Below are 24,510 nucleotides of genomic sequence, written 5' to 3'. Positions count from 1 at the left end.
GTCAGACAGTGTTTCTGCCACACACTATACATGGAATAGCAGCAGAGGTTTGGCAGAGAGACAGAAGGGGAAGGCAGCAGGCTATAACTTGTCGAAAGCTAAGTGGACTGTGGACTGTGTATAGAAAGTGTGTGTGTGTGTGTGTGTTTATGTGTGTTTATGTGGGCGTGCATGCGGGTATGCGTGCATGCGTGCCACCCATGTTAACAAAACAGATTTCTGAATCCATGACAGGTATTGCATAAATATCAATATGCCATCTCTCTCTCTGTGTCTCCCCCCCTCTCTCTCTCTCTCTCTCTCTCTCTCTCTCTTTCTCTCCATCTCTCTCTCTCTCTCTCCCTCCCTCTCTCTGTCTCCCACACTATCTCTCTCTATCTCTCTCTGTGTCTCCCCCCCCCCCCCTTTATCTCTCTCTATCTCTCTCTATGTATACTCCCTCTACCGCTCTTTCTCTCTCTCTTTCTCTCCCCTCTATCCCCTCTCTCTCTCTCTCTGTCTCCCCCTCTCTGTCTCTCTGTCTCTCTCTCTCTGTCTCCCCCTCTCTGTCTCTCTCACTCTCTCTCTCTCTCTCGGTCTCCCCCCCTCCACCTCTATCTTTCTCTCTCTAGCTCTCTCTCTGTCCCCCCATATCTCTCTCTCTCTCTCTCTCTCTCTGTGACAATCCCAGGGTACAATCCATCAACAGCTCATTGTACAACTGCAGTTCCACACTACAGAATATCCCCCCAAAAATCTCACTGTAGACCAGGTTGGAATTTAATCAAAATCCCTTTCTCCGGCCCGTACATACTGTAAATCAAAACCAAAACAGACCACCTAATGGACCACATATCTCCAAATCACCTACTGCCTAAACCAATGAAAATACCATGCCAGAGCCGAAGCATATATTTTTATAAGCCACGTTTAAGTTGATCACCTGTGATCACAGGCCACCTATTTCACACAATCCTTGTGCCAAGGAGTCGTGAGGACTGAAGGAGGAATGGAGGGATGGCGGGATGGAGGGATGAGGGAGGGGTGGATAGGTGAAAGGGTGAGGGAGGGGTGGAGGGGTGAGGGAGGGTTGGATAGGTGTAGGGGTGGAGTGGTGGAGTGGTGAGGGAGGGGTGGAGGGATGAGGGAGGGTTGGATAGGTGTAGGGGTGGAGTGGTGGAGTGGTGAGGGAGGGGTGGAGGGATGAGGGAGGGGTGGATAGGTGAAGGGGTGGAGGGGTGGCGGGATGGAGGGATGAGGGAGGGGTGGATAGGTGAGGGAGGGGTGGATAGGTGAGGGAGGGTTGGATAGGTGAAGGGGTGAGGGAGGGGTGGATAGGTGGGGGGTGGAGTGGTGAGGGAGGGAGGGGTGGATAGGTGATGGGGTGAGGGAGGGGTGGAGTGTTGAGGGAGGGGTGGATAGGTGAAGGGGTGAGGGAGGGGTGGAGGGGTGAGGAAGGGGTGAGGAGAACACAGGAGAGACCAAGCTGAGATCAAGCTGTGGTCTGAGTTAAATTGACATGCATTACCTCATTTGTCACCCACACACCAAAAGAGAGTGGCTGAAACCTGCCTATAGTCAGCTTTCATTAGGATATGCCTGAGAGATGGTCGTCTGTACACAAACAGGGACCAGAGACGCTGAAACACCAAGTCCTGGGCCAGACTGGGGTCAGACAGACACAGGACCAGAGACGGAGACAGCCAAGGCCCAGACTGGGCCAGACAGACACAGGACCAGAGACGGAGACAGCCAAGGCCCAGACTGGGCCAGACAGACACAGGACCAGAGACGGAGACAGCCAAGGCCCAGACTGGGCCAGACAGACACAGGACCATAGACGGAGACAGCCAAGGCCCAGACTGGGGAGAGACAGACACAGGACCAGAGACGGAGACAGCCAAGGCCCAGACTGGGCCAGACAGACACAGGACCATAGACGGAGACAGCCAAGGCCCAGACTGGGCCAGACAGATACAGGACCAGAGACGGAGACAGCCAAGGCCCAGACTGGGCCAGACAGACACAGGACCATAGACGGAGACAGCCAAGGCCCAGACTGGGGAGAGACAGACACAGGACCAGAGACGGAGACAGCCAAGGCCCAGACTTTGGCCAGACAGACACAGGACCAGAGACGGAGACAGCCGAGGCCCAGACTGGGCCAGACAGATACAGGACCAGAGACGGAGACAGCCAAGGCCCAGACTGGGCCAGACAGTCACAGGACCAGAGACGGAGACAGCCAAGGCCCAGACTGGGCCAGAGACATGGGATCAAGAAAGGACTGTATGACTGCTGTTTCTCACAGGTACAGTACAAGAGATCAGAGAACTTGCAGTGACATGAATTCAACTTTGTTGCATTTGGCACTGTCTTAATACAATTTAAGTAATTAAAGTCTACAAGGATATATGTTTGGTAAGTGGGTAAGAAACATTTATCATTTTTAGACAATGAGACAAAGACAAGTGTTCGTAACGTGAACAAGGGAAGAATTAATAAGAGGTTAAGGGATTAAGGGACAGAGTGGGAGTTGAATATATATATATGGAGAGGGGGGAGAGAGGGAGAGAGAATAGAGAAGAGAGAGTGAGTGAGTGAGTGAGTGAGTGAGTGAAGGAGTGAGTGAGTGAGTGAGTGAGTGAGTGAGTGAGTGAGTGAGTGAGTGAGTGAGTGAGTGAGTGAGTGAGTGAGTGAGTGAGTGAGTGAGTGAGTGAGTGAGTGAGTGAGTGAGTGAGATTGAGAGAGAGAGAGGGAGAGAGAGAATAAAGCACTTCGAATTGAATTGAACTGAAAGAGAGAGATCTATTTCAAGGGCAGAGATCAGGATGCTAAAGAGACAGCAAAGAAACGTACATAAACCAGACACTGAAAACTACTGTGAATTTATGAATGACAACCAGACCTTGTCTACGGTGTCTCACTTTGTCTTAGTGTAAAGAACCTGCTTCCCTAAACCAATGACGTGGTTCACCATTCTTAAATAGAGACAACCATCCAAGTTACAACTTGACCTCGTCGTGACCGCAGGGAACCATAAGATATAAATACATCATGTGTCAAGAGGTCAAAGGTAAAAGCAGGGCATTACGCTAAAGACACCCACCATAATATCACTGAGTCTAAGGGCGTGTCTATAGTAAAGAATGTCTAACATCCAGTCTGAAACCAATCATGTTTCAAACAGTAGGCTAAATAGTGGATAACATTTCATTGCCTGTTGGGTTCTGGAAGTTAAAAGCCAACATGACATATGATAAGTAAGGCTCCCTGGTTACTAAGTGTTTAGCTCTATGCCATTGTTGTTAAAACACAAATCCTCTCTCTCTCTTCTCTCTCTCTCTCTCTCTCTCTTTCTCTTTCTCTCTCTCTCTCTCTCTCTCTCTCTCTCTCTCTCTCTCTCTCTCTCTCTCTCTCTCTCTCTCTCTCTCTCTCTCTCTCTCTCCATCTCTCTCTCACCTTGCACTCCCTCCCTGTTTATGTATATGTGAGGTAGCTCTCTGTCATTGTTTAAAACACAGACAAATCTCTCTCTCTCTCTCTCTCTATTTCGCTCTCTCTCTCTCTCTATTTCGCTCACTGTCTTTCTCTCTCTCTCTCTCTCTCTCAATTCAATTCAATTCAATTTGCTTTATTGGCATGACGCAACAGTGTACATATTGCCAAAGCTTATTTTGGATATTTACAATATAAAAATGAGAATCAAAATTATCAACAGTAACAACAATAACCAAGGGTCAAAATAACCATACATTCAACAATAACAATAAGCATACAGTACAGTACATGTGCAGGTTGATTGGTCTGTCAGACACTGTCTGTCTCTCTTTGTCTCTGTCACTATCTCTCTGTCTCACACTCTGTCTCTCACTCTGTCTGTCTCTGTCTCTCTCTGTCTCTCTGTCTGTCTCTCTCTCACTCTGTCTCGTTCAATCTCTCTCTCTCTTTCTCTCTCCCTCACACACTCTCTCCCTCGCTCTCTCTCTGCTCTCTCGCTCTCCATCTCTCTCTCACCTTGCACTCCCTCCCTGTTTATGTATATGTGAGGTAGCTCTCTGTCATTGTTTAAAACACAGACAAATCTCTCTCTCTATTTCGCTCACTCTCTCTCTCTTTCCCTCTCCCTCACACACTCTCTCCCTCTGTCCCTCTCTGTCTCTCTCGCTCTGTGATTCTCTCTCTCTCTCTCTGACATTTGCATAGTGTACATGTTTAATTACAGAGTGAAGCAAGATGGGATCAGCAACACAGGCCAGATCAAAACAAAAGGAGTTGTCATGTGACCTTTGATGTACCCTTGCCCTGGGCAACAAAACACACACCCGACCCAGTTAACCACTACACACCACCCACACAATCCCACCAAAACACATACTCTTAACAGACCAGAGACGGGTGCACACCGGAAACGTTTGATTAAACTATCCAATTATTTAAAGGAATCTATCTAACAGTTGCAGATTGCTATATAAGGTCAACAGAAGCAGAAGATAAAGACAGCTAGATATGAAAAACAGCTCTTGTTAGAGATAAGAGGAAAGGAGAGAGGTTTATTTTATGAGGTGTAAGTGAAGACAGAGAAGCGAACAGACAGTTAATTGACTTCAACAGCACTTATCCTAGGCGTGACTTTACCTCAGAAACACGTCCAAACTTCAGTTTTTCAGACCCTCGCCCCCTTCATCTAATCTTGTCAGTGAACTCACATAACCTCCCCATCCCTTACAACCTCCACGTTTCTCTCACAGACCAGGAAAAGTAACAACCAGCGGACAGAACAGTCAGTGGGCCACCTTCGTACCGTCCTACAGGGACACATTAAGCAGGGAGGAATTTTGGGCTGTCAGGAACAGAGGATACAGGAGAGAGGGGAGGGGGGGAGGGGGAGAGGGATGAGGAGGAGGGGAGGGGTGGGGTGGGGGGTATACAGGGCTAAAGTCTGTGCCGCTGACGGGTAATGTCAGCCCGGGATGAATAGACGGGTCTCATGGTGGTGGCTCAGTAGGGGGGACGGAGAAGGAGGGAAGGAGGGGAGGAGGTGGGGAAGAAGGGAACATGGGGTGAGGAAGGTCTGAAGGGGCAATGAAAGGCTCTCATTCATCCACTCAGTCCTGTATGGCTAACTGAACCCTTCAGACGCTGTGAAGCAGGTATCATAGGCTAACAGCAGCATATTGTAGAGTTAATCCGATTTACAAGGAACATTCTAAGTTCAAAGTATGAGCTAGAGAAATAACGACGTGTGTGCATTTAATGTGTCATTTGCATAATAGGTTATAAAAGGTCCGGTTTAAAATATTATGACTTTAGCTTTTGGTTTCTTAGTTTTCACCCTCCTTTCACATACAGTTGGGATTTGGGAGTCCCACACAGAATACTCCGGTATTTCCTCTGCACCTATCCCAGAATGCAACACTGTGAAGCTAGGTGATTACTACGCATAGAGAACAGACAGAAGTTCTGTTCCAGACTCTGTTACCTTGGTCTTATGGGTCTCATTCTGAGCCATTTCACTGTGCAGCTTTTGATCGGAACCACTATATTTCATACAGCTGCCGGCTTCTGGGCCAGCTAATACATCTCATCAAAACTGACAGGGAGAATAAAGGCAGAGGGACTTTCAATACTGTTCATGTTGGGGGAATGAAAGATTTCAACATGAAACATGAAACAAATGGAATAGTTTAGTGTGAACTGCAATGCAACTGGGATACACTCACACCATATGTAAAATGAACAGCAAATGTGCTATGACCACACTTTGCTATTACTCCATCAAAGTTAATATCAGCAACCTAAAAACAGTTCATATACAAGGCGACACTAAGATAATCACACAGCAAGCCACATTTCAACACACAATGCAACAACGTGACCACTGAGGCTCCCTCCACACCGCACCACACACCAAATCACCAGGGTGATGACACGGCACTATGTGAAATGGCTTTCAAGAGCCAGTAGCAGCAGCAGTCAGCCCACAGTCAGGGTTAGGGTTATGGTTAGGGTTAGAGCCAGCAGCAGTCAGCCCACAGTCAGGGTTAGGGTTAGGGTTAGGGTTAGAGCCAGCAGCAGTCAGCCCACAGTCAGGGTTAGGGTTAGGTTAGGGTTAGAGCCAGCAGCAGTCAGCCCACAGTCAGGGTTAGGGTTAAGGTTAGAGCCAGCAGCAGTCAGCCCACAGTCAGGGTTAGGGTTAAGGTTAGAGCCAGCAGCAGTCAGCCCACAGTCAGGGTTAGGGTTAGAGCCAGCAGCAGTCAGCCCACAGTCAGGGTTAGGGTTAGGGTCAGAGCCAGCAGCAGTCAGCCCACAGTCAGGGTTAGGTTAGGGTTAGAGCCAGCAGCAGTTAGCCCACAGTCAGGGTTATTAGGGTTATGGTTAAAGCCAGCAGCAGAGTCGATCAGCCCACAGCCACAGGCAGGGCCAGAGAATGATGAGGAGTCAATCCCCAACCACCCAGCCCCCCATAAACAAACACACTCTCTCACAGGCAAACACAGCCCTGTCCTCTGCATTCACACCACAGGGGTGACCTTTACCCCCCAGACACCATGTGTTTCAATTTATCTCACGTGACAATCAGCCCATTGTCAGACATTATTTACATCCTAACTCACTCTGATCCAATACCGTCCACCTCGGCCTGAACTGCAGGGAGCCGGACCGAGATAGCACACACATCACTAAAGGGAGACGTGATGAAGTCAGAGAAACACTAACACATTCTAACAATAATCACCTTAACTAGCGTGAGTCAATGTCATGCCATACCGCTAAAACTTCCACAATTGAAGTTCTTTCAGGAAAGTTACGTAAACTCAACATAGTGCTCAGATTTCTCTTTTCTAGCCAAAAACAAACAAACAAAAACATAAAACACTCCTCTTTCAACCACTAAAAACACTTTACTACACTTTACTAAGCAACAGCATTTCCCTCACAGCTTCAGCGCCCATTTGAAGTTCCCTCCAAATGAAAAGCACCTGCAGTAGACAACCAAACATTCCTACAGTCCAGTGTTGTGTGTTCAGTGAACCCATCAACCCTGAAGTTGCACTCTGTCAAACAGTAGGGTTAGGGTTAGATCTTTAATTGCAAGCTATATGAGACTCTTCAATGTAGATGAGAATGTAGCCTAGTAGCTTACCAGAGGTTTAATACGAGGCTACTTACACTACATGACCAAAAGTATGTGGACACCTGCTCGTCGAACATCTCATTCCAAACTCAAGGGTATTAATATGGAGTTGGTTCCCCCTTTGATGCTATAACAGCCTCCACTCTCCTGGGAAGGCTTTCCACTAGATGTTGGAACATTACTGTGGGGACTTGCTTCCATTCAGCCACAAGAGCATTAGTGAGGTCGGCCACTGATGTTGGGAGATTAGGTCTGGCTTGCAGTCGGCGTTCCAATTCATCCCAAAGGTGTTCGATAGGGCTGAGGTCAGGACTCTGTGCAGGTCAGTCAAGTTCTTCCACACAGATCTCGACAAACCATTTCTGTATGGACCTTGCTTTGTGCATGGGGGTATTGTCATATTGGAACAGGAAACGGCCTTCCTCAAACTGTTGCCACAAAGTTGGAAGTACAGAATCATCTAGAATGTCATTATATACTGTAGCATTAAGATTTCTCTTCACTGGAACTAAGAGGCCTAGCCCAAACCATGAAAACAGCCCCAGACCATTATTCCTCCTCCACCAAACTTTACAGTTGGCACTATGCATTGGTGCAGGTAGCATTCTCCTGGCATCCACCAAACCCAGATTAATCAGTCGGAATGCCAAATGGTGAAGCGTGATTCATCACTCGAGAGAATGTGTTTCCACTGCTCCAGAGGTGGCGAGCTTTACATCACTCCAGCCGACGCTTCGCATTGCGCATGGTGATCTTAGGCTTGTGTGCGGCTGCTCGGCCATGGAATCCCATTGTATGAAGCTCCCGACGAACAGTTCTTGTGCTGAAGTTGATTTCAGAGGCAGTTTGGAACTCTGTAGTGAGTGTTGCAACCAAGGACAGACGATTTTTATGCACTACACGCTTCAACACTCAGCAGTCCCATTCTGTGAGCTTGTGTGGCCTACCACTTCGCTGCTTAGCCGTTGTTGCTCCCAGACATTTCCATTGCAGAATAACAACACTAACAGTTGAATGGGGCAGCTCTAACAGAGCAGAAATATGACGAACTGACTTGTTGGAAAGGTGGCATCCTATGATGGTGCCACGTTGAAAGTCACTGAGCTCTTCAGTAAGGGCATTCTACTGCCAATGTTCGTCTAAGGAGATTGCATGGCTGTGTACTCCATTTTATACACCTGTCAGCAACAGGTGTGGCTGAAATAGACAAATCCACTAATTTGAAGGGGTGTCCACATACTTTTGTATATTTAGTTGTATGTCTAATGACTGAAGCCATAGACAGACTGCTGTTCATCTGGAACTGGCCTTTATATTATGATCATCATGAAGCTAAATGACATCCAATGTCCCCTTCTGCTAGTAGAAATATCTGGCTTGGTCCTTTGTAAGGTGTCTAACAGTGTTGAATGTACAGTATTCCTGAGCCCACATAAGGCAGACAGACACTGAGCAGACTGGTCTAATTACCACCACATTCCTCCAGGTTACATCAAAGGAGAGTAACAATACATGGTGTACCAAAAAGGCACCCTATTCCCTATATTGTGCACTTCTTTTGTTCTTTTGACCAGGGCCCAGGTGAAAAGTAGTGCACTACATTGGGAATACGGTGCCATTTGGGGGACACACACACATGGTCATGGAGGTGAGCACTCCACGCTCCTTTCTCACACAGCAGAGCAGCAAGAGCGGAGAGCTAGCTACACATAACAGAGGAAAGCTGTGGCTGATTAGTACAATGTATTCTGTACAGACGCCATTCCTCCAAAGTCATAAAGAAACAAGTGTTTGATCATTGACACGTTTTGTACTGTCAATGGTTTTAGGTTTAAGCATCTGTCAATGGTTGTAGTTGTTTGATGTACTGTACAATCAAACATGATGTTTGAAATGTTTCTTGCATTCTAAATCAATGGGCTACAAACATTAGTCATTGTTACGTTGGTTGGATTTTAAAGACACAGCATCATTTAAAAGACATTCAACTTTCAATGCATGCTTTTTTATTTAGAGTTAAAACATGAACACCCTTGGTGCAATAATGAATGTATATCACGCAGCCTCCTGCATGCTTGTCTCTCCTTCAAGACCCTTTCAAAGAGTAATCAAGACACACACAGGCAGAGTATCTTCCTCTCTGATTTTGCTATGTGATGAAATATCAACAACAATGAACTACAACTGATTATATGATACATCGACACCAATGATTCTGTATGTCTCCAAAGCTTGGGTCAATAAGGACAAAGACAGTTGGTACTACAAACTAGTTCCAATTTATTATCTCCCAGATCTCTCTCAAATATATTATGGCCCAGTGTACACTGTAACATACACCTTCATGGTCGTATTCACAAGAAATCAAATTGAAGAAAGCAGATTGAAATGGGGAGGGACTACCTGAACTTGTCTAATAAGAAACTCACATTTTTGTTGCAAAACATTTTGTTGTGGCTTGCTACGGCGTGCAGTAATGAATACGGCCCATGTTACACCAACCAATCAGAATGTACAGTAGAGCCTTATATCCAACATCATGTGTTTACCTGAAAGACTTCCTCGTCAAGGATCCTGGTTCCGAACACAGTGATCCCGTTGGTGTTAATAGAGGCACGGTCACTCCTGAGGAGGGGTTTGGTGATCTTCTGTTTACAGTCCACGATGATGGTGACCGTCTTCTTCTCCACACTGATGGCCACACGATGCCACCTGTTAGAGGGAGCAACAGAAACCAGATATGTGGTGAGAGATGTTCAGATTAGACTTCTGCAAAAACCTACCCTGAACGTTGCGCTCACCAAGTCAAACAGTGGAGTCGTTTGTAGCGTTTAGCCAGGCTAACAAAAACCTCCACAAACAGACAGATCATGGTTGTGTCTCAAATGGAACCCTATTCCCTATATGCTGTAGTGGACTACTATTTACCAGGGTCCATAGTCTAAAGTAGTGCACTATATAGGGAAAAGGGTGCCATTTGAGACACACACAAAGGGTTAACTGGCGTGGTCACGCGTAAGCCCAACACCTCCCAAGCCCCCTTCAGGACAGTTTGCCACCGGCAGCACTTGGGCTATTACATTCCAGCCCAGGCCAGGCAGCCAGGCCAGGCAGCGGAGCACATTTTTGCCCCCACACTCTGGCCCTGTTTAACACGGGATTATACTCATTAAACTCCAAACTTAATCCTCCTTCTGGGTTACTCAACATGACAGACGTGCTGAACATTGTGGAAAGTGTGTGTCAGGAAAGAGCAAGAGGGAGCAGAAGGTGCACAGTCAAAACATTGTCCTAAGGAGGAAGAGGATGAGGAAGAGGAGGAGATAGCAGGAGGAGGAGGAGATGAGGAGGAGGGCCGGAACTGATCAGATCCCACTGACCAAAAGCCAAGCCAAGGCGCTTCAAGAACCAGTCAGTCAGCAATACTGATCAATATGGCTGCACTTGGATGACAACTCTTTTACAGTATACCTCTCATTATGATAGCAACCCAAGCATTTAGTTAATCAGCCATTATGTACATGTTTGATTTTGGCAATAATTATAAAGAAAATCCACTTTCTCATCTGACGGTTGCTTCAGCTGATACCTTGGAAATGTTTGAATGTCTTTCCTTTGAATGACACTACAGCAATACTATCATTTTTCCACTGTTTAAGTACGCATTTACAGTATATCTCTATAACAATGCATTAACTGAAGGGGGCTGGCCGGGTAGATAGGCAGCATTAGTTACAGCCTAGTCAGTGATTTGGAAAAGGCCTTGTGTTGGACTTCATCCAGGTCCTTAAGTGCTAAAATCCTGCACAGAGTACATTGCTCTTCAGACAGTAGGTCACAAAACTGCTCAGTGGACAAAAGCACCCCGCAGAACTTCCACAAAATGGGGGTTACTCTTACTATGTGGTGTTAGAATGGCAGCATCGTCTCTACTCTTACTCTGTGGTGTTAGAATGGCGGCATGGTCTCTACTCTTACTCTGTGGTGTTAGAATGGCGGCATGGTCTCTACTCTTACTCTGTGGTGTTAGAATGGCAGCATGGTCTCTACTCTTACTCTGTGGTGTTAGAATGGCGGCATGGTCTCTACTCTTACTCTGTGGTGTTAGAATGGCGGCATGGTCTCTACTCTTACTCTGTGGTGTTAGAATGGCGGCATGGTCTCTACTCTTACTCTGTGGTGTTAGAATGGCAGCATGGTCTCTACTCTTACTCTGTGGTGTTAGAATGGCAGCATAGTCTCTACTCTTACTCTGTGGTGTTAGAATGGCGGCATGGTCTCTACTCTTACTCTGTGGTGTTAGAATGGCGGCATGGTCTCTACTCTTACTCTGTGGTGTTAGAATGGCGGCATGGTCTCTACTCTTACTCTGTGGTGTTAGAATGGCAGCATGGTCTCTACTCTTACTCTGTGGTGTTAGAATGGCAGCATGGTCTCTACTCTTACTCTGTGATTTTAGAATGGCAGCATGGTCTCTACTCTTACTCTGTGGTGTTAGAATGGCAGCATGGTCTCTACTCTTACTCTGTGGTGTTAGAATGGCGTCATGGTCTCTACTCTTACTCTGTGGTGTTAGAATGGCAGCATGGTCTCTACTCTTACTCTGTGGTGTTAGAATGGCAGCATGGTCTCTACTCTTACTCTGTGGTGTTAGAATGCCAGCATGGTCTCTACTCTTACTCTGTGGTGTTAGAATGGCGGCATGGTCTCTACTCTTACTCTGTGGTGTTAGAATGGCAGCATGGTCTCTACTCTTACTCTGTGGTGTTAGAATGGCAGCATAGTCTCTACTCTTACTCTGTGGTGTTAGAATGGCAGCATGGTCTCTACTCTTACTCTGTGGTGTTAGAATGGCAGCATGGTCTCTACTCTTACTCTGTGGTGTTAGAATGGCAGCATAGTCTCTACTCTTACTCTGTGGTGTTAGAGTTAACATTTTACAAAAATCTAACCAAACCAAGATTTTCTCGCATGAAACTAAGGACCTTTGATGTATCTAAACATGACATGACATTTTAAGCGGAAGATCTCATTCTAATATCTATCTAGACCACAAATGTCCACTGACCGCTTCTTCCAAGCCCAGGAAAACAAACTAGTCTATAAAAAAAAAAAACATTTGGCTGCTTAGGAAAACAACACAGAGAGACATAATAAAACTATTTGTTAAGATAAAAAAACAGAGCGTTTTCTCAGCGTCTCCTCTGTTTGTTTGTTCTCCCGTGTTTCGCCACCGGCTCATGTACACTAAGCTACAGCTCTCAGGGAGAATTCCGGGATTTCCAAACCCCGAGCGGATAATCAGGCATTCACTGACGGAAACTAAGAGACTCTCTGCACGGAATCTGATTGGATGAGGTAATCCAGGAGGTTAATAATGTAAGGACAACATCCCTCCTCCAACCTCTCCTCCATTTTCCTCTCATGGCTGTGGTCAGAGTTCCCATGGTAGTCGTTTCCGCGCCCAAGTAATCCACTGTCTCTGACCCTTGTATCCCCTTGTACTTCTTTTACTACCCAGGACCCCCCTAACCCTTCATATCCCCCGTGCTGCAGCCCAGGATCTAACCCTAACCCCTGGGACAGACCATATCAGACCTAATCCTGTGATGGGCACCTGTGGTGAGATGAGGTGAAGAAGTTTTCTGCTTCTTAGTGAATACAGAGGACATGGCAGCAAGTAAGTATATTTAGGATTATCATACAGGCCGTGGCTGTACCTTGGCTTTATACATTACACGCTCCCCCTGACAAACATCCCAGCAGTACTAGTCACGTCAAGCTGAGCATGACTGAAAGGCATTCAAATACCACAATATTTTGTCTTGCAGTGTTAACATAGAACCAATGATGACTAGTAAGACAAATCACATACACCAAGGCACTCTGAGCATGCACCAGGTTTGAGTATGGACAGAGTCAGAGTGGAGAGACATGCACCAGGTTTGAGTATGGACAGAGTCAGAGTGGAGAGATATGCACCAGGTTTGAGTATGGACAGAGTCAGAGTGGAGAGACATGCACCAGGTTTGAGTATGGACAGAGTCAGAGTGGAGAGATATGCACCAGGTTTGAGTATGGACAGAGTCAGAGTGGAGAGACATGCACCAGGTTTGAGTATGGACAGAGTCAGAGTGGAGAGATATGCACCAGGTTTGAGTATGGACAGAGTCAGAGTGGAGAGACATGCACCAGGTTAACTAAGCTCTGTTTTCACCCCTTTACCGTCCCTCTTCAACATCCATCCCTCCCTCCTTCCCTCTAGTCTCTGTGAGCAGCGATGGTCTCTCTTCCTCCCTACCACCCCTCCCCTCCACTACCTCCCTCTCCCTGGTCTCTGTGAGACCAACCAGCAGCAGTAGTGGTAGGTCAGGCTTGACTTACTTTCCGTCGGCCAGGTTGAGAGAGCGGAACAGGGGGTAGTCCTCAGGGGCGGGCTTGCCGCTCTGGTCCTCATACAGGAAGACGGGTGAGCGTCCCACCTCCACCCCCAGCTGCTGCACGCCCTGCTCACTGTAAACAGACAGCAGGAAGGACTGGAGGCCGGCCTTGGGCCTGAGGGTGGTCAGGATGGAGAAGTCTTCAGGGAACACACCCCCTACAGAACACACAGGTTGGGTTAGAAATACAGAGATACAGTAAGACACCCCCTACACAATGGACAGAACGCAGGTTAGATCAGGCTATAAATACACAGGAACACACTATGTGACTGAGTCAGTCGTAAGATCTTTATTGATTGCGACAAAAAGGAAATCACAGGTGAGGACTTTTGGATTCAGTTACCCTTTACATTCTCACATAAATGTATACAGTTTCTTATAAATACACATTGCTTTTATGTTGTTTAGTGTAAGGTCTCATTTGTTCTAATGTGACTACCACCAGGTTTACAATACTTCAAGCATCCAAATAGACATGAGCTAATCGTCTACTACTTTATTAATGTACATTTCCAGGCTTGTGGACAATTCTATAAGTTTCGGAGGACAATGATAATGAATATGAAAAATCCCAGGTCTTTAGAGTAACATTTTCCTTTCAGAAGAGCCAAATTGGAAGGCAACCAATGTCTGCACATTAAAATAGATTTATTGACACTTTTTTCGTAGTTTATTAGACAAAAATGATCCATTAGCGATTTCATAAGTTTTGCCAAAGAGGAATAAACGTCATAACAATATCCTACAAAACTTTAAGAGGACATAAAGTTACTTCAACTCAACAGATCAATGAATGAGTCACAGATGTGTAAAAAAAGTATCTTACTGTCTCTCATAAAACAGCTGAAACACCTCTGGAGTATAATCAAGTATACTCATAATAATAGTTTATAATTTTTTACATGTCTTCCATTGAGTCCATATTCTTCATTCCACACAACCCTGTCTTACAGGCACCACTGAAAGCGTGACATGTGTATTCCCTTGTCAGTAAATCCATTCAGTGGTCTATGTTTTTGCTGATCTGTTTGTAGGAGCTTCGCTACCTGACTGAATGCATACAGCTTTATGTGAGATACAACTGTTGAAACCGTTCATTCCAGCCCTGTCGAGCCATACAAATGTGATCAATGGTCTCTAAATCTTATTAATAACCAAACAGAAGCAGGCAAAGTACAGTACACCAACTCCACTGTGCTTCGGACTGCAAAAGAACCTGCATTGTACTGTAGTTAGCCGAGCTAGTTCTCTCAGCCAGATTCTCTCTCTCTGGGGTTGGTGTATTACAAACACTCTTGAGGTAGAAATACAGCCGTGCCGCATAATCAGATCAGGGATGGCATCTCCTGTCGAAAGCCTTGGCAGGACCAACAAAAGCCACATTTAAACACCACTCCCTCCGCTCTGCACAGCCAGGATGTGGGGCATTACAGAGAGAGACAGGGGGGATAGAGGGATCGGGTTTGTCTTACCTGGGAATAACTGCTTGGTGGGGGCACTGATCTGGGCCTGTTTTCCAACTCTGTAGGCTGTGTCCGGCTTAGACGCCCTTCGGTTTGTGCAAAATCCTGATGTTTTCCGAACTCCTTCGGGGGAATTGTGAAATTCTAATACTTTTAGCACGTCCACCGGTTCAGCTGTTGGAAAGAGAGAGCAGATACAACATGGTATATAATCTGAGAAGAACTTCAGAGGGCACGTGAATCTAGATGGCACATCACTCTGTTTCAACAGTTAGAATGTCAAGCAACCACAATCTATTGCATTTACATAAAATGCATGTGTCACGTCATACCAAACTACTGTTTCATTCATGAACCTGGTCTTATAGCCTTCAATAGAAAGCACATTTCAATCCAACGAACCATGTGTAAGGTGACTCATCAAATAAAGTGCTACCGAATAGCTCACTCTTTAATTAAGACACCATATCTATCTACTGAATATCCCATTCTGGTGATAACCTAACGAGGAAATAAATCAAATAATTGAACATAGACAGAAGCATTGGACAATATGTCAGATGCAGCATAAACCATAGAAGAAATCACCCACTGGGCACAGATGTCAATTCAACGTTTATTCCACGTTGGTTCAACGTAATTTTGTTGACATTATGTGGGAAAAAACGTTGATTCAACCAGTGTGTGTCCAGTGGGCTACACACTGGTTATACTGCCCCCCCCAAAAAGAAACAGGAGCCCATTGTGACACATTTGTGTGATCTGCAGGCCCAGCTAACACTGTACGGGACCATGTGACAGGAAGTATCTCCATCCCAAAGCAGAATGACCACTAGCAGCATAATAAACAATGCTCCCACGGCCGGCCAATCTTATAACACAATGTTGTGGATGTAGGTATACTTTGATAAGGGTCACAGTCAGCCTACACTCTGGGTTTCCCATACCCTCCAATCTGATGCTCTTTACATAAAGGAACCTGTGTTTGATCCGACACCCCAGTGAGACTGACCCATGGGAAAGCTGGGGTGGTGATCATACTGTTAATCAAAACACTGTCTCAGTGTAAACATCAGCTCCATGATAGGGCTGGGAGACTGGGAGGTAGCATGTTATTCCCAAGAGTTCAAAATTGAGTGTTGGTATAGCATAGAAAACAGTAGACTGCTAAGGGAGAACAAAAAATCTGCCTAGACTCAAAATCATGAGTGAGGAATTGAAACTGAGACTAGTTTCAGACTGTGCTATAGAATAATATACACATTACACAGGCAATACACTACCGGATTGTTAAGGGGCTTGAACCTTAATCTGTTTTTACACGGTGCAGAACCAGCCCTTGCTGTCTAAAGGCATCAGGCCTTATGTGGCTGGTCTAAAACCACTGTTTGCTTTGGCACGCGCCAATCAGATCATTCATACGTTTCTTTAGCTACTTTATACAAGGAGATCTTATAAAAATTTATATTTTCCTCTGGACACACTCAGGCAGACATTCCAGCTCCACCAGGGATAAGCAAACTATAATGACATGCTTCATACTGCTCAATGGAGCATGTGGAGAATCATGTCCCTGTTTCAACACGAAGCAATTTCCATTGCATAAAAGGATGTCTTCTGTACTAACTAGATGATATATACAGTACATACAGTATATACATAAGTACTGAGCCAAAACTAGCTGTTCTAACTGAGTCCATAATGTGTTGGTTTCCCAGCTCAAACTAAACGCATGACCTGCTTTAATATATTCACTATGACTGTTATCGTGTTATATATTTCACAGCATGAGATGATGTTTCTGCATTTATCTCATTGGGTCATCAACATCACCATTAGTGACCATCTAATCAGTGTGTTTTTAGTCGGGGTGTGTGAGTGTCACTGATTAAAGAAAAGGAAAGTGTGAGTGTCACTGATTAAAGAAAAGGAGAGGCCGGAGATTTACTGTATTCAAAAACAAAACAATGATTCAGCAAAGTTTCAGTCCTGCAACTTTCACCAGGCTTTAAAGCTTGAACTGAAATCAATGTATTAAGTATATTTAACCTTTATTATCAGTGCTTAATGAATGACTGACAGGTGTCAGGGAGAAGCTGCCATAGATCATAGGTCATACCTGTATCTTTCCCATTTTCATGCTAAATGATTAGTGCACCCACCCATAGGAGGTTCATATCTGGGTCTCTTGTCTCATATGGGACAGATAGCTACCGTGATTAAAACATGTGTCTCAGAATAGACTCAGGAAAAAGCTATTTTCATACATCACCAAAAACGACTTCTCCAAAAAGTCTAGCATTAAATTAAACAGCAACCACTCTCCTTCATCTATGCTTTGAGGCCTGGGTTGAAAAAGACAAGAAAAATAAACGATGTCTGAGAGAGTACCACACACACACACACACACACACACACACACACACACACACACACACACACACACACACACACACACACACACACACACACACACACACACACACACACACACACACACACACACACACACACACACACACACACACACACACACACACACACACACACTCACACACACACATATATACACCAGCAGCACATTCCCCAGGCTGAGAACACACTCATGACCCCCTTAAATCTCTCAAAAGCAAAGGTCTGTCACATCTATTATTCTGTGTCCCAAAGGAAACCTTTGTGTTGACCAGTCTGCCTGCCCATTGAACCAACCATACCCTGACTCCCCCTCCATCACACCAAGGCTATAGCCCCTATATATGACTGAATGAATCACTCACCCAGGGGGAAAGACAGAGACAGACTTAGCTACTCAAAATGGACTCAAAATTAAACAAAAAACTATAGACAAAGTTGAAAAGAATCTCAGAAGAATATAATGTTACTGTGAGAGAGAAGGTGATAGGGATATCATCTCCAAGACCACGTGGTCATTTTGTATACTGTGAAAGGTACCCAGGAAGCTACAGGGCTTTTCTAACTGAACTGAAGAGCTCTTTGTGAGTGAGTTTTATTCCAAGAGAGCACCTCTCTCTCTCTTTCTCTCTCAGTCAGCTCTAACTGTCTCAAGGCCTCATATATTCCAGATGGGTGGTAATTTGGCCAATGGGCGACCCCCTCACCCAGGTGCCAAAAAAACGTCAATATACCCGAATCCATTAAAACACCAAATGAGTGTGTGAAGTCTCTGAAACCACCCATCTGATGAGCTGGTGTGAGTTTGCTCATGGCCGCTGTGCAAATAAGGACACATATCTCCCAGTCCAAATCCCTAGGTGGCACGGGAAGGAAAGGGGCCCTACATAATCCGAAGGGGAAAAGGGCCAACTCATAGTATCCACATACAGGGGCCTCCACTGTTGCTCAGTTATTGGCTGTTCAAAAAGATCTACCAGTGGAGGCTGCTGAGGAGAGGATGGCTCATAATAATGTCTGGAACGGAGCAAATGGAATGGAATGTATTTGATACTATTGCAGCTGTTCCGCTCCAGCCATTACCACGACCCGTCCTCCCCAATTAAGGTGCCACCAACCTCCTGTGAGACCTACGGTGTGCTAATTGATGAGGTTGGGGGGAAGAAGAGCTAGGCAACATTAGCCTAAAATATACATGGGTTGCAGGTTTTGATGTTACCTCACTTGTCAAGTTAACACATATGGATATTCATGCAGATGTATAGACGAGACAACAGCGTGTTTCTGGCAGTGCTACAAACACTAAAACATAGTTCTCGGAACAGAGGCCAAAAAATTTGCTCTTCGGCTCTTTTCTCATCACAAAACATGCCAGATCATCAGTCAGATATGAGGAGCATGTAAGAAGGATATATTATGTTCCAGACTTTGTTGTTTTTGGCTAGGGAGGTGAAATTGGCCGGTAAAAAGAGAATACCTTTTCACCTGCTGCTCCCTGAGACTCAAATAATGTATTCAGACAGAATATCTCTCCCTCTACCCCTCTCACTCTACCCCTACTCTCTCGCTCTCCCTCCCTCTCTCACTCTACCCCTACTCTCTCGCTCTCCCTCTCCTCTCTCGCTCTCCCTCTCTCCCTCTACCCCTACTCTCTCCCCTATTGGACTTCCACACTCCAGGCTCAAACAACACTGCTTTATGCTGGTGTGTCATACCAAGGAAAATTCACTGAAAACAATCCACGTTTCAAAGTGTGTGTTTTTTCTGCTCTCTTTAACTCTTTTAATTCCACTGCATAAAATATCAAAGCTGAATATCACCTTGCGGACTTCTACTTCAAAAATACCCCAACAAGTAAAAAGTCTAAATATATTGCCAAATTACAAGGCATGGCTTATACAGTCCAAACAACATGTAATCATGTAAAATCAGAATCACCATCATGAGGTAAAGGGGGAGTGATCATGATGACCGACATAAATAACCCCCATCAATATCCCCAACAGGCCAATGTAAATCAATCTAGTCATGGATGAGACAGTCGGCTTGAAAATACCTACAACAAATAGAACAAAAGTCCCCTTCACTTTAGACCTGATTGTCCATGTTTCCTTACCCTTCAGAGAGAGAGAGAGAGAGAGAGAGAGAGAGAGAGAGAGAGAGAGAGAGAGAGAGAGAGAGAGAGAGAGAGAGAGAGAGAGAGAGAGAGAAAAAAGGGTAGAGTAGAGTAGAGTAGAGTAGAGTAGAGTAGAGTAGAGTAGAGTAGAGTGGGTTTTGAGGGTTCTGTTTGTCGGCAGGAATGCACCGGAGAGGAGCCCATGCCCCAGGGGCTGTGAAAACGTGTCTGTACACTGCTAGCTCAGGGAAGGCACCCTTCAGAAACAGCCTAATGCTCCATAAACACCAGCAGAGAAACTCACAAAGACATAAAACACATACTGTATATACAGTAGGCTATAGGACAGAAAAAATGATGGAAGTGAATAGTAAATAGTGACTTATATGGGTTTTAACAATGACGAGTTCTGTGTAGGCCTTGTTCTGCTCTGGACGGCCATTAGCAAATATTGAAAGACTGAATAGGGGCGACGCATATACATGAACAAATATAATACATCGACTGTTCCTAGAAGTATAATCATCAGAATGCAAGTAAGAAGAGCCATAAGAATGAAAAAGACCAATGTCATCAACGGTTTCGATTCAGTCTGATAAATCTTTCTTAATGAAATATCTACAATAGCATAACGCTATAATAAAGTGTGTAGCCTAAGTAAAAGAAAGACGCATGTATCCTAGAGAAGTAGTTTAATTATGAAGAGGTCTATGATGTTGAAGACCTAGTCAGTGACTCACTCACCCCCCATTATGGGAGTAAGACTGGACTGTATGCTGCTGGCCTATATACTATTGGTCGGCCCTTTGAAGCCTCTAAAATAATAGGGAAGTGCAACGAGAACCATCATCAAATAACTGCACAGCACTTAGACTGGAAACATTCCCACCATGGAGGGAGTGTGCACCGCTCCGAGCTCAGACAACACGGCCTTGTCTCCCCAAACCAAACATGCAAGTGCAAAATTCAGGGGGGAAAGTTGGGCACGAAGTTGCACAAGCCCCTCCAGTCTCTTGCTGGTCTTCAGTGCGGACTAGGGCAGTGTGGAGAAAGGGTCCTCCTTTTGGCAAGTCAGTGATGTGCTGCTTGACCACTCAGAATCTATCAGAAAGTCCACGGGCACGGACAGTACAGGGGCAGACTGGGACCAAAAATGGGCTCAGGCATTTCTAACACAACAGCCCATTTTTTTCCTCGAGGCTCCCATTATTAGCCAGATAATGATAATTCTGCGCAAAAATCTGAAGTTAGACAGGCCGGCCCACTAGGCTAAAAATGGACCAGCCCATCTGGAAATACCAGTTGGCCAGTCCGCTCCTGGGCCGCCATACACCATGACCCGAAATAATACCAGGAAATTTGCAGTGCCAGGTAAAAATGCGAATAAATAAAGTCTAGTTAAGTAATGAACAATCTCCTTATTACTAATGAAAATGTAGCCTTGACACACCCTTCCCCAGTGGATAAGTCTGACGGGTCTGCCACACTGCACAACTCCCCAATGATCAAACCATGCCAATATTCAATATCATTTCATTGTTAAAAATGGATTCCAGCTTGCAATGACCACACTTTCAGAAATAGATGCATTGTCTAGGCTACAGGGGGACAAGAGAGGCAGGTAGCGTAGCGGTTGGGCCAGTAACTAAAAGATTGCTGGTTTAAATCCCCAAGCCCCAATCTGTTGATGTGCTCTTGAGCAAGGCATTTAACCCTAATTGCTCCTGTAAGTCGAGGAGTGTCTGGTAAAATGTATGGAAATCAAGGCCCAGTTTTTCAAAAGTTACGAATCTGGATTTCGCCTATCAGGTAGGATTAAATGTATCGAAATATAATGAATAGAACGGGGGTCCCCATTCAAGTCAATGATTCATCCATTCTATTAACTCTTTCTACATTTAATCCTATATGATAGGCGAAATCCACATAGATAATTGTTGAAAAAATGGGCCCAGATGAAATAGAATTCAATACCTAGGCTATAATGTGCGCAGTATAACGGATCAAAATGGACCATTACTGTTTTAATGTATTATAAAACAGCAATGTGACCACTGACAATAACTAATAAGGACTATATTAAATGATACCGGGTCCTTTAGAGAGATTCGGATAGCCTACTCCGGACTCAGGTCTTGAAATTTCCCGTGCCCCGGAGCCATGAATAAAATTGACAGACACCTCTCCTCTGGCTGCATAATTATTTAACAAACTGTCAGGCTGCAATCTCAAGCCGTGCGGAATTCCACACACACCTAACGGACCACTAATTCGAACGAGGTTTTTTTCAGCATAAATCTCTAAAGCTGTCTCTAAATGGGGTGCTAGACAAATTCTTTAACGGCCCCTTCACAACGAAACTAAGCGAAGTAAAGTTACCAGGAAAGAAAAACATGTGCACCAAATAAACATTGTGCATAGTTGAGGTAACTGTTTAAACTTTATGGTGGATATAAAAGGCTATTTAATCATGCATAAAAATGTTGTGGAAAAATAAGTAGAGGGTATATTAGTTACAATGCATTTCAATAGATGTAAAATAAACAAAAATCGTCATAACCCTTTGAAACACTTGACATAGTGATACCTACATCTATTTGGAACCAATGGCAATAGTATGCAACGTATATTTGGGTATATATCTTTGAACTTAAATTTTCAATAAAATATGTGATCCGCTTTACTTTGTGACGAGGGGCACTTTGGTGCAATTGTAACTTGCCTTGAGTTAATTGGTAGCTATACATCCACAGACCGCTTGACTGAATCATATAGGAATCATATATCTCGTTCCTACCTTTCCTCTCACATCTAGTTGCGTTGCTCATTGAAAATACAGTTGCCAAAACCCGACCCTTTTGTCTTCCCTGATCTCTCCATCATGTTTTCCCGAACAGACCCAAGTTTTCTGCCGCGGTTGAATGACAGTCCCTAGTCTCTAGTACTTTTACACACACTTTTTTGGATCCTAAAAAGTATTCTTACCTGCTCTGACATGTGTAGCCTGAAGAACCAGGGTTAAAGTGATGAATGCGGTTACAGTGGAATCCATAATCCACCTTTTCGTTTTCCACCTTGTGGACCACCTTTGCATCTCCATGGTCGGCGCCCACAAAAGTGAACAAAACTTGGGCGACTTCAACTGATTTTAAAAGACTTCCCTTCCACAATCCCAAATGTGATGGATAATTACACTAAACAGCCATAAGTAAGTGTTTAGCCTCTTCTCTCAGCCACTCCAGGCCCCTATACGGTCTTCTTTTCCAGTGCCCAGCCTTCTGACTGAAGGTATTTGGGCTTTAATCAAAACTCCCAGAGAGCACTTGATACCCTAGGAGCGACACCGACAGGAGGGCTGGGCAAGCACCACAAACCAAACCCACGGTTACAGCGAAATGACAAGGGGAAAAGCCCCCGATTAGCAAATCACGGGGCTAGAAATTCTCATTGGGATCCACCCATCAGTTTTGCAAAGCTGATGTGAATTCTTCCCTGAGCGCTCGTCCACGTATATATATTTTTTAAATAAATAGTAAGATAAAAAAAACGGCTTCGACTTTCTGGAAATGTCCCGGGAATTAACGGAATGACATTGGGGTGAGAGAGAATTATTGAGATCACTTTATTAACCCAACCCCTCAGAAAGACACACATGTATATACACTTACATATACCGTTTTTTTGGAGAGGTGTGGGGGGCTGCCACAGGATTTGATACAAGCAACCAACCGGTTGCCACCTCACTTTATTATATTATTACATATTTTCTGTGGATTTAAGCATCACATCATGCATGAGCAATGCATGTCATTGATTCATTTTCACTCTTCTTCTCCATGTAAAACCCTGACAGACTGAATCATATTCTCCAGAAATATCTGACTTTTCTCTTTTCAGGAGAGTTCCAGAAATCCTACTGGGCTGGTCAATTATAGCTGACTGAGGGAGAGGTAGAAAGAGAGAGACAGAGACATCGAGAGAGCAAGGGAGAGAGAGAGGGAGAGAGACAGAGAGAGAGGGGGGAGAGAGCTAGTGAGTGAGAGAGAGAAAGAGAGAGCGAGTGAATGAAAGGAAGAGAGAGAGAGACAGAGAGAGACAGAGGGAGAAAGAGAGAGAGTGAGAAAGAGAGAGATAGAGAGAGAGAGAGACAGAGAGGGAGAAAGAGAGACAGAGAGGGAGGGAGAAAGAGAAAGAGAGAGAGAGAGAGAGAGAGAGAGAGAGAGAGAGAGAGAGAGAGAGAGAGAGAGAGAGAGAGAGAGAGAGAGAGAGAGAGAGAGAGAGAGACAGAGACAGAGAGGGAGGGAGAAAGAGAGAGAGAGCTGTCAGATAGTGCTGCTTCTCACCTGACACCCCCCACTGAGACCTTTCATCTGATCCAGTTGGCCGGCTGCTCACATGACCTCACAGGAAGGGCACAGGCAGGTTACATACCCCCTACCCCCAGCCTTACTCCAGCCCAACTTATACCCCCTACCCCGGCCTCACTCCAGCCCAACTTATACCCCCAGCCTCACTCCAGCCCAACTCCATATGCCCCTACATCCTACCTCCAGCCCCACTCCTCCAAAACGCACAGCCACAGTCTCAGGATGATCAAGGGAAACGTCATCTGACAGAATGCTACTTTTTAGGTCTTGTCTGGTCTATATTGTCTATTCTCTATTGGCTCCATAAGATCTGATGCAACCAGGCACACTCTATCATGGACAGGTGCCTATTAACACGTCTGGCCAGTCGGAAGCAGTGTGTGTGTATACCCACTACAACGCTCTGTCTCTTGGCTGGCCTCAACACAGTAAGACATGGACCCAGACCAGATCACATCTGTCAACATGCTTGTGTTGTCTATCCTGAGATACACAGCTGCATCCTAAATGGCACCATATCCCCTGTATAGTGCACTACTTTCTACCAGGGCCCGTAAGGAATACGGTGCCATTAGAACATAGACACACAGTC

General features: G+C 45.1%; 1 protein-coding gene across 6 annotated transcripts in view; it reads right to left on the bottom strand.

Annotated features, from left to right (window-relative positions):
• The window catches only part of col11a1a (collagen, type XI, alpha 1a), an 86,648-nt gene extending 63,733 nt beyond the window's left edge, over positions 1 to 22,915 (bottom strand). For 3 of the 6 annotated variants that reach the window (XM_071414982.1, XM_071414980.1, XM_071414981.1), the window contains exons 1-4: positions 22,537 to 22,915; positions 15,033 to 15,197; positions 13,502 to 13,715; positions 9,667 to 9,829 (exon numbers count right to left, since the gene is read on the bottom strand). In XM_071414982.1, the coding sequence (XP_071271083.1) occupies positions 9,667 to 9,829; positions 13,502 to 13,715; positions 15,033 to 15,197; positions 22,537 to 22,651 (657 nt within the window). In that variant the 5' untranslated portion in view covers positions 22,652 to 22,915. The remainder of the gene's footprint in view (positions 1 to 9,666; positions 9,830 to 13,501; positions 13,716 to 15,032; positions 15,198 to 22,536) is intronic. The other 3 variants (XM_071414983.1, XM_071414984.1, XM_071414985.1) reach the window with 2 other exon arrangements.
• Between the last annotated feature and the right edge of the window lie 1,595 nt (positions 22,916 to 24,510).

Source organism: Salvelinus alpinus, chromosome 8, assembly GCF_045679555.1.
Source record: "Salvelinus alpinus chromosome 8, SLU_Salpinus.1, whole genome shotgun sequence".
NCBI classification, from domain to species: domain Eukaryota; kingdom Metazoa; phylum Chordata; class Actinopteri; order Salmoniformes; family Salmonidae; genus Salvelinus; species Salvelinus alpinus.
The sequence above is the reverse complement of the archived record's forward strand: the minus strand, read 5'-3'. Positions and strand labels throughout refer to the sequence as shown.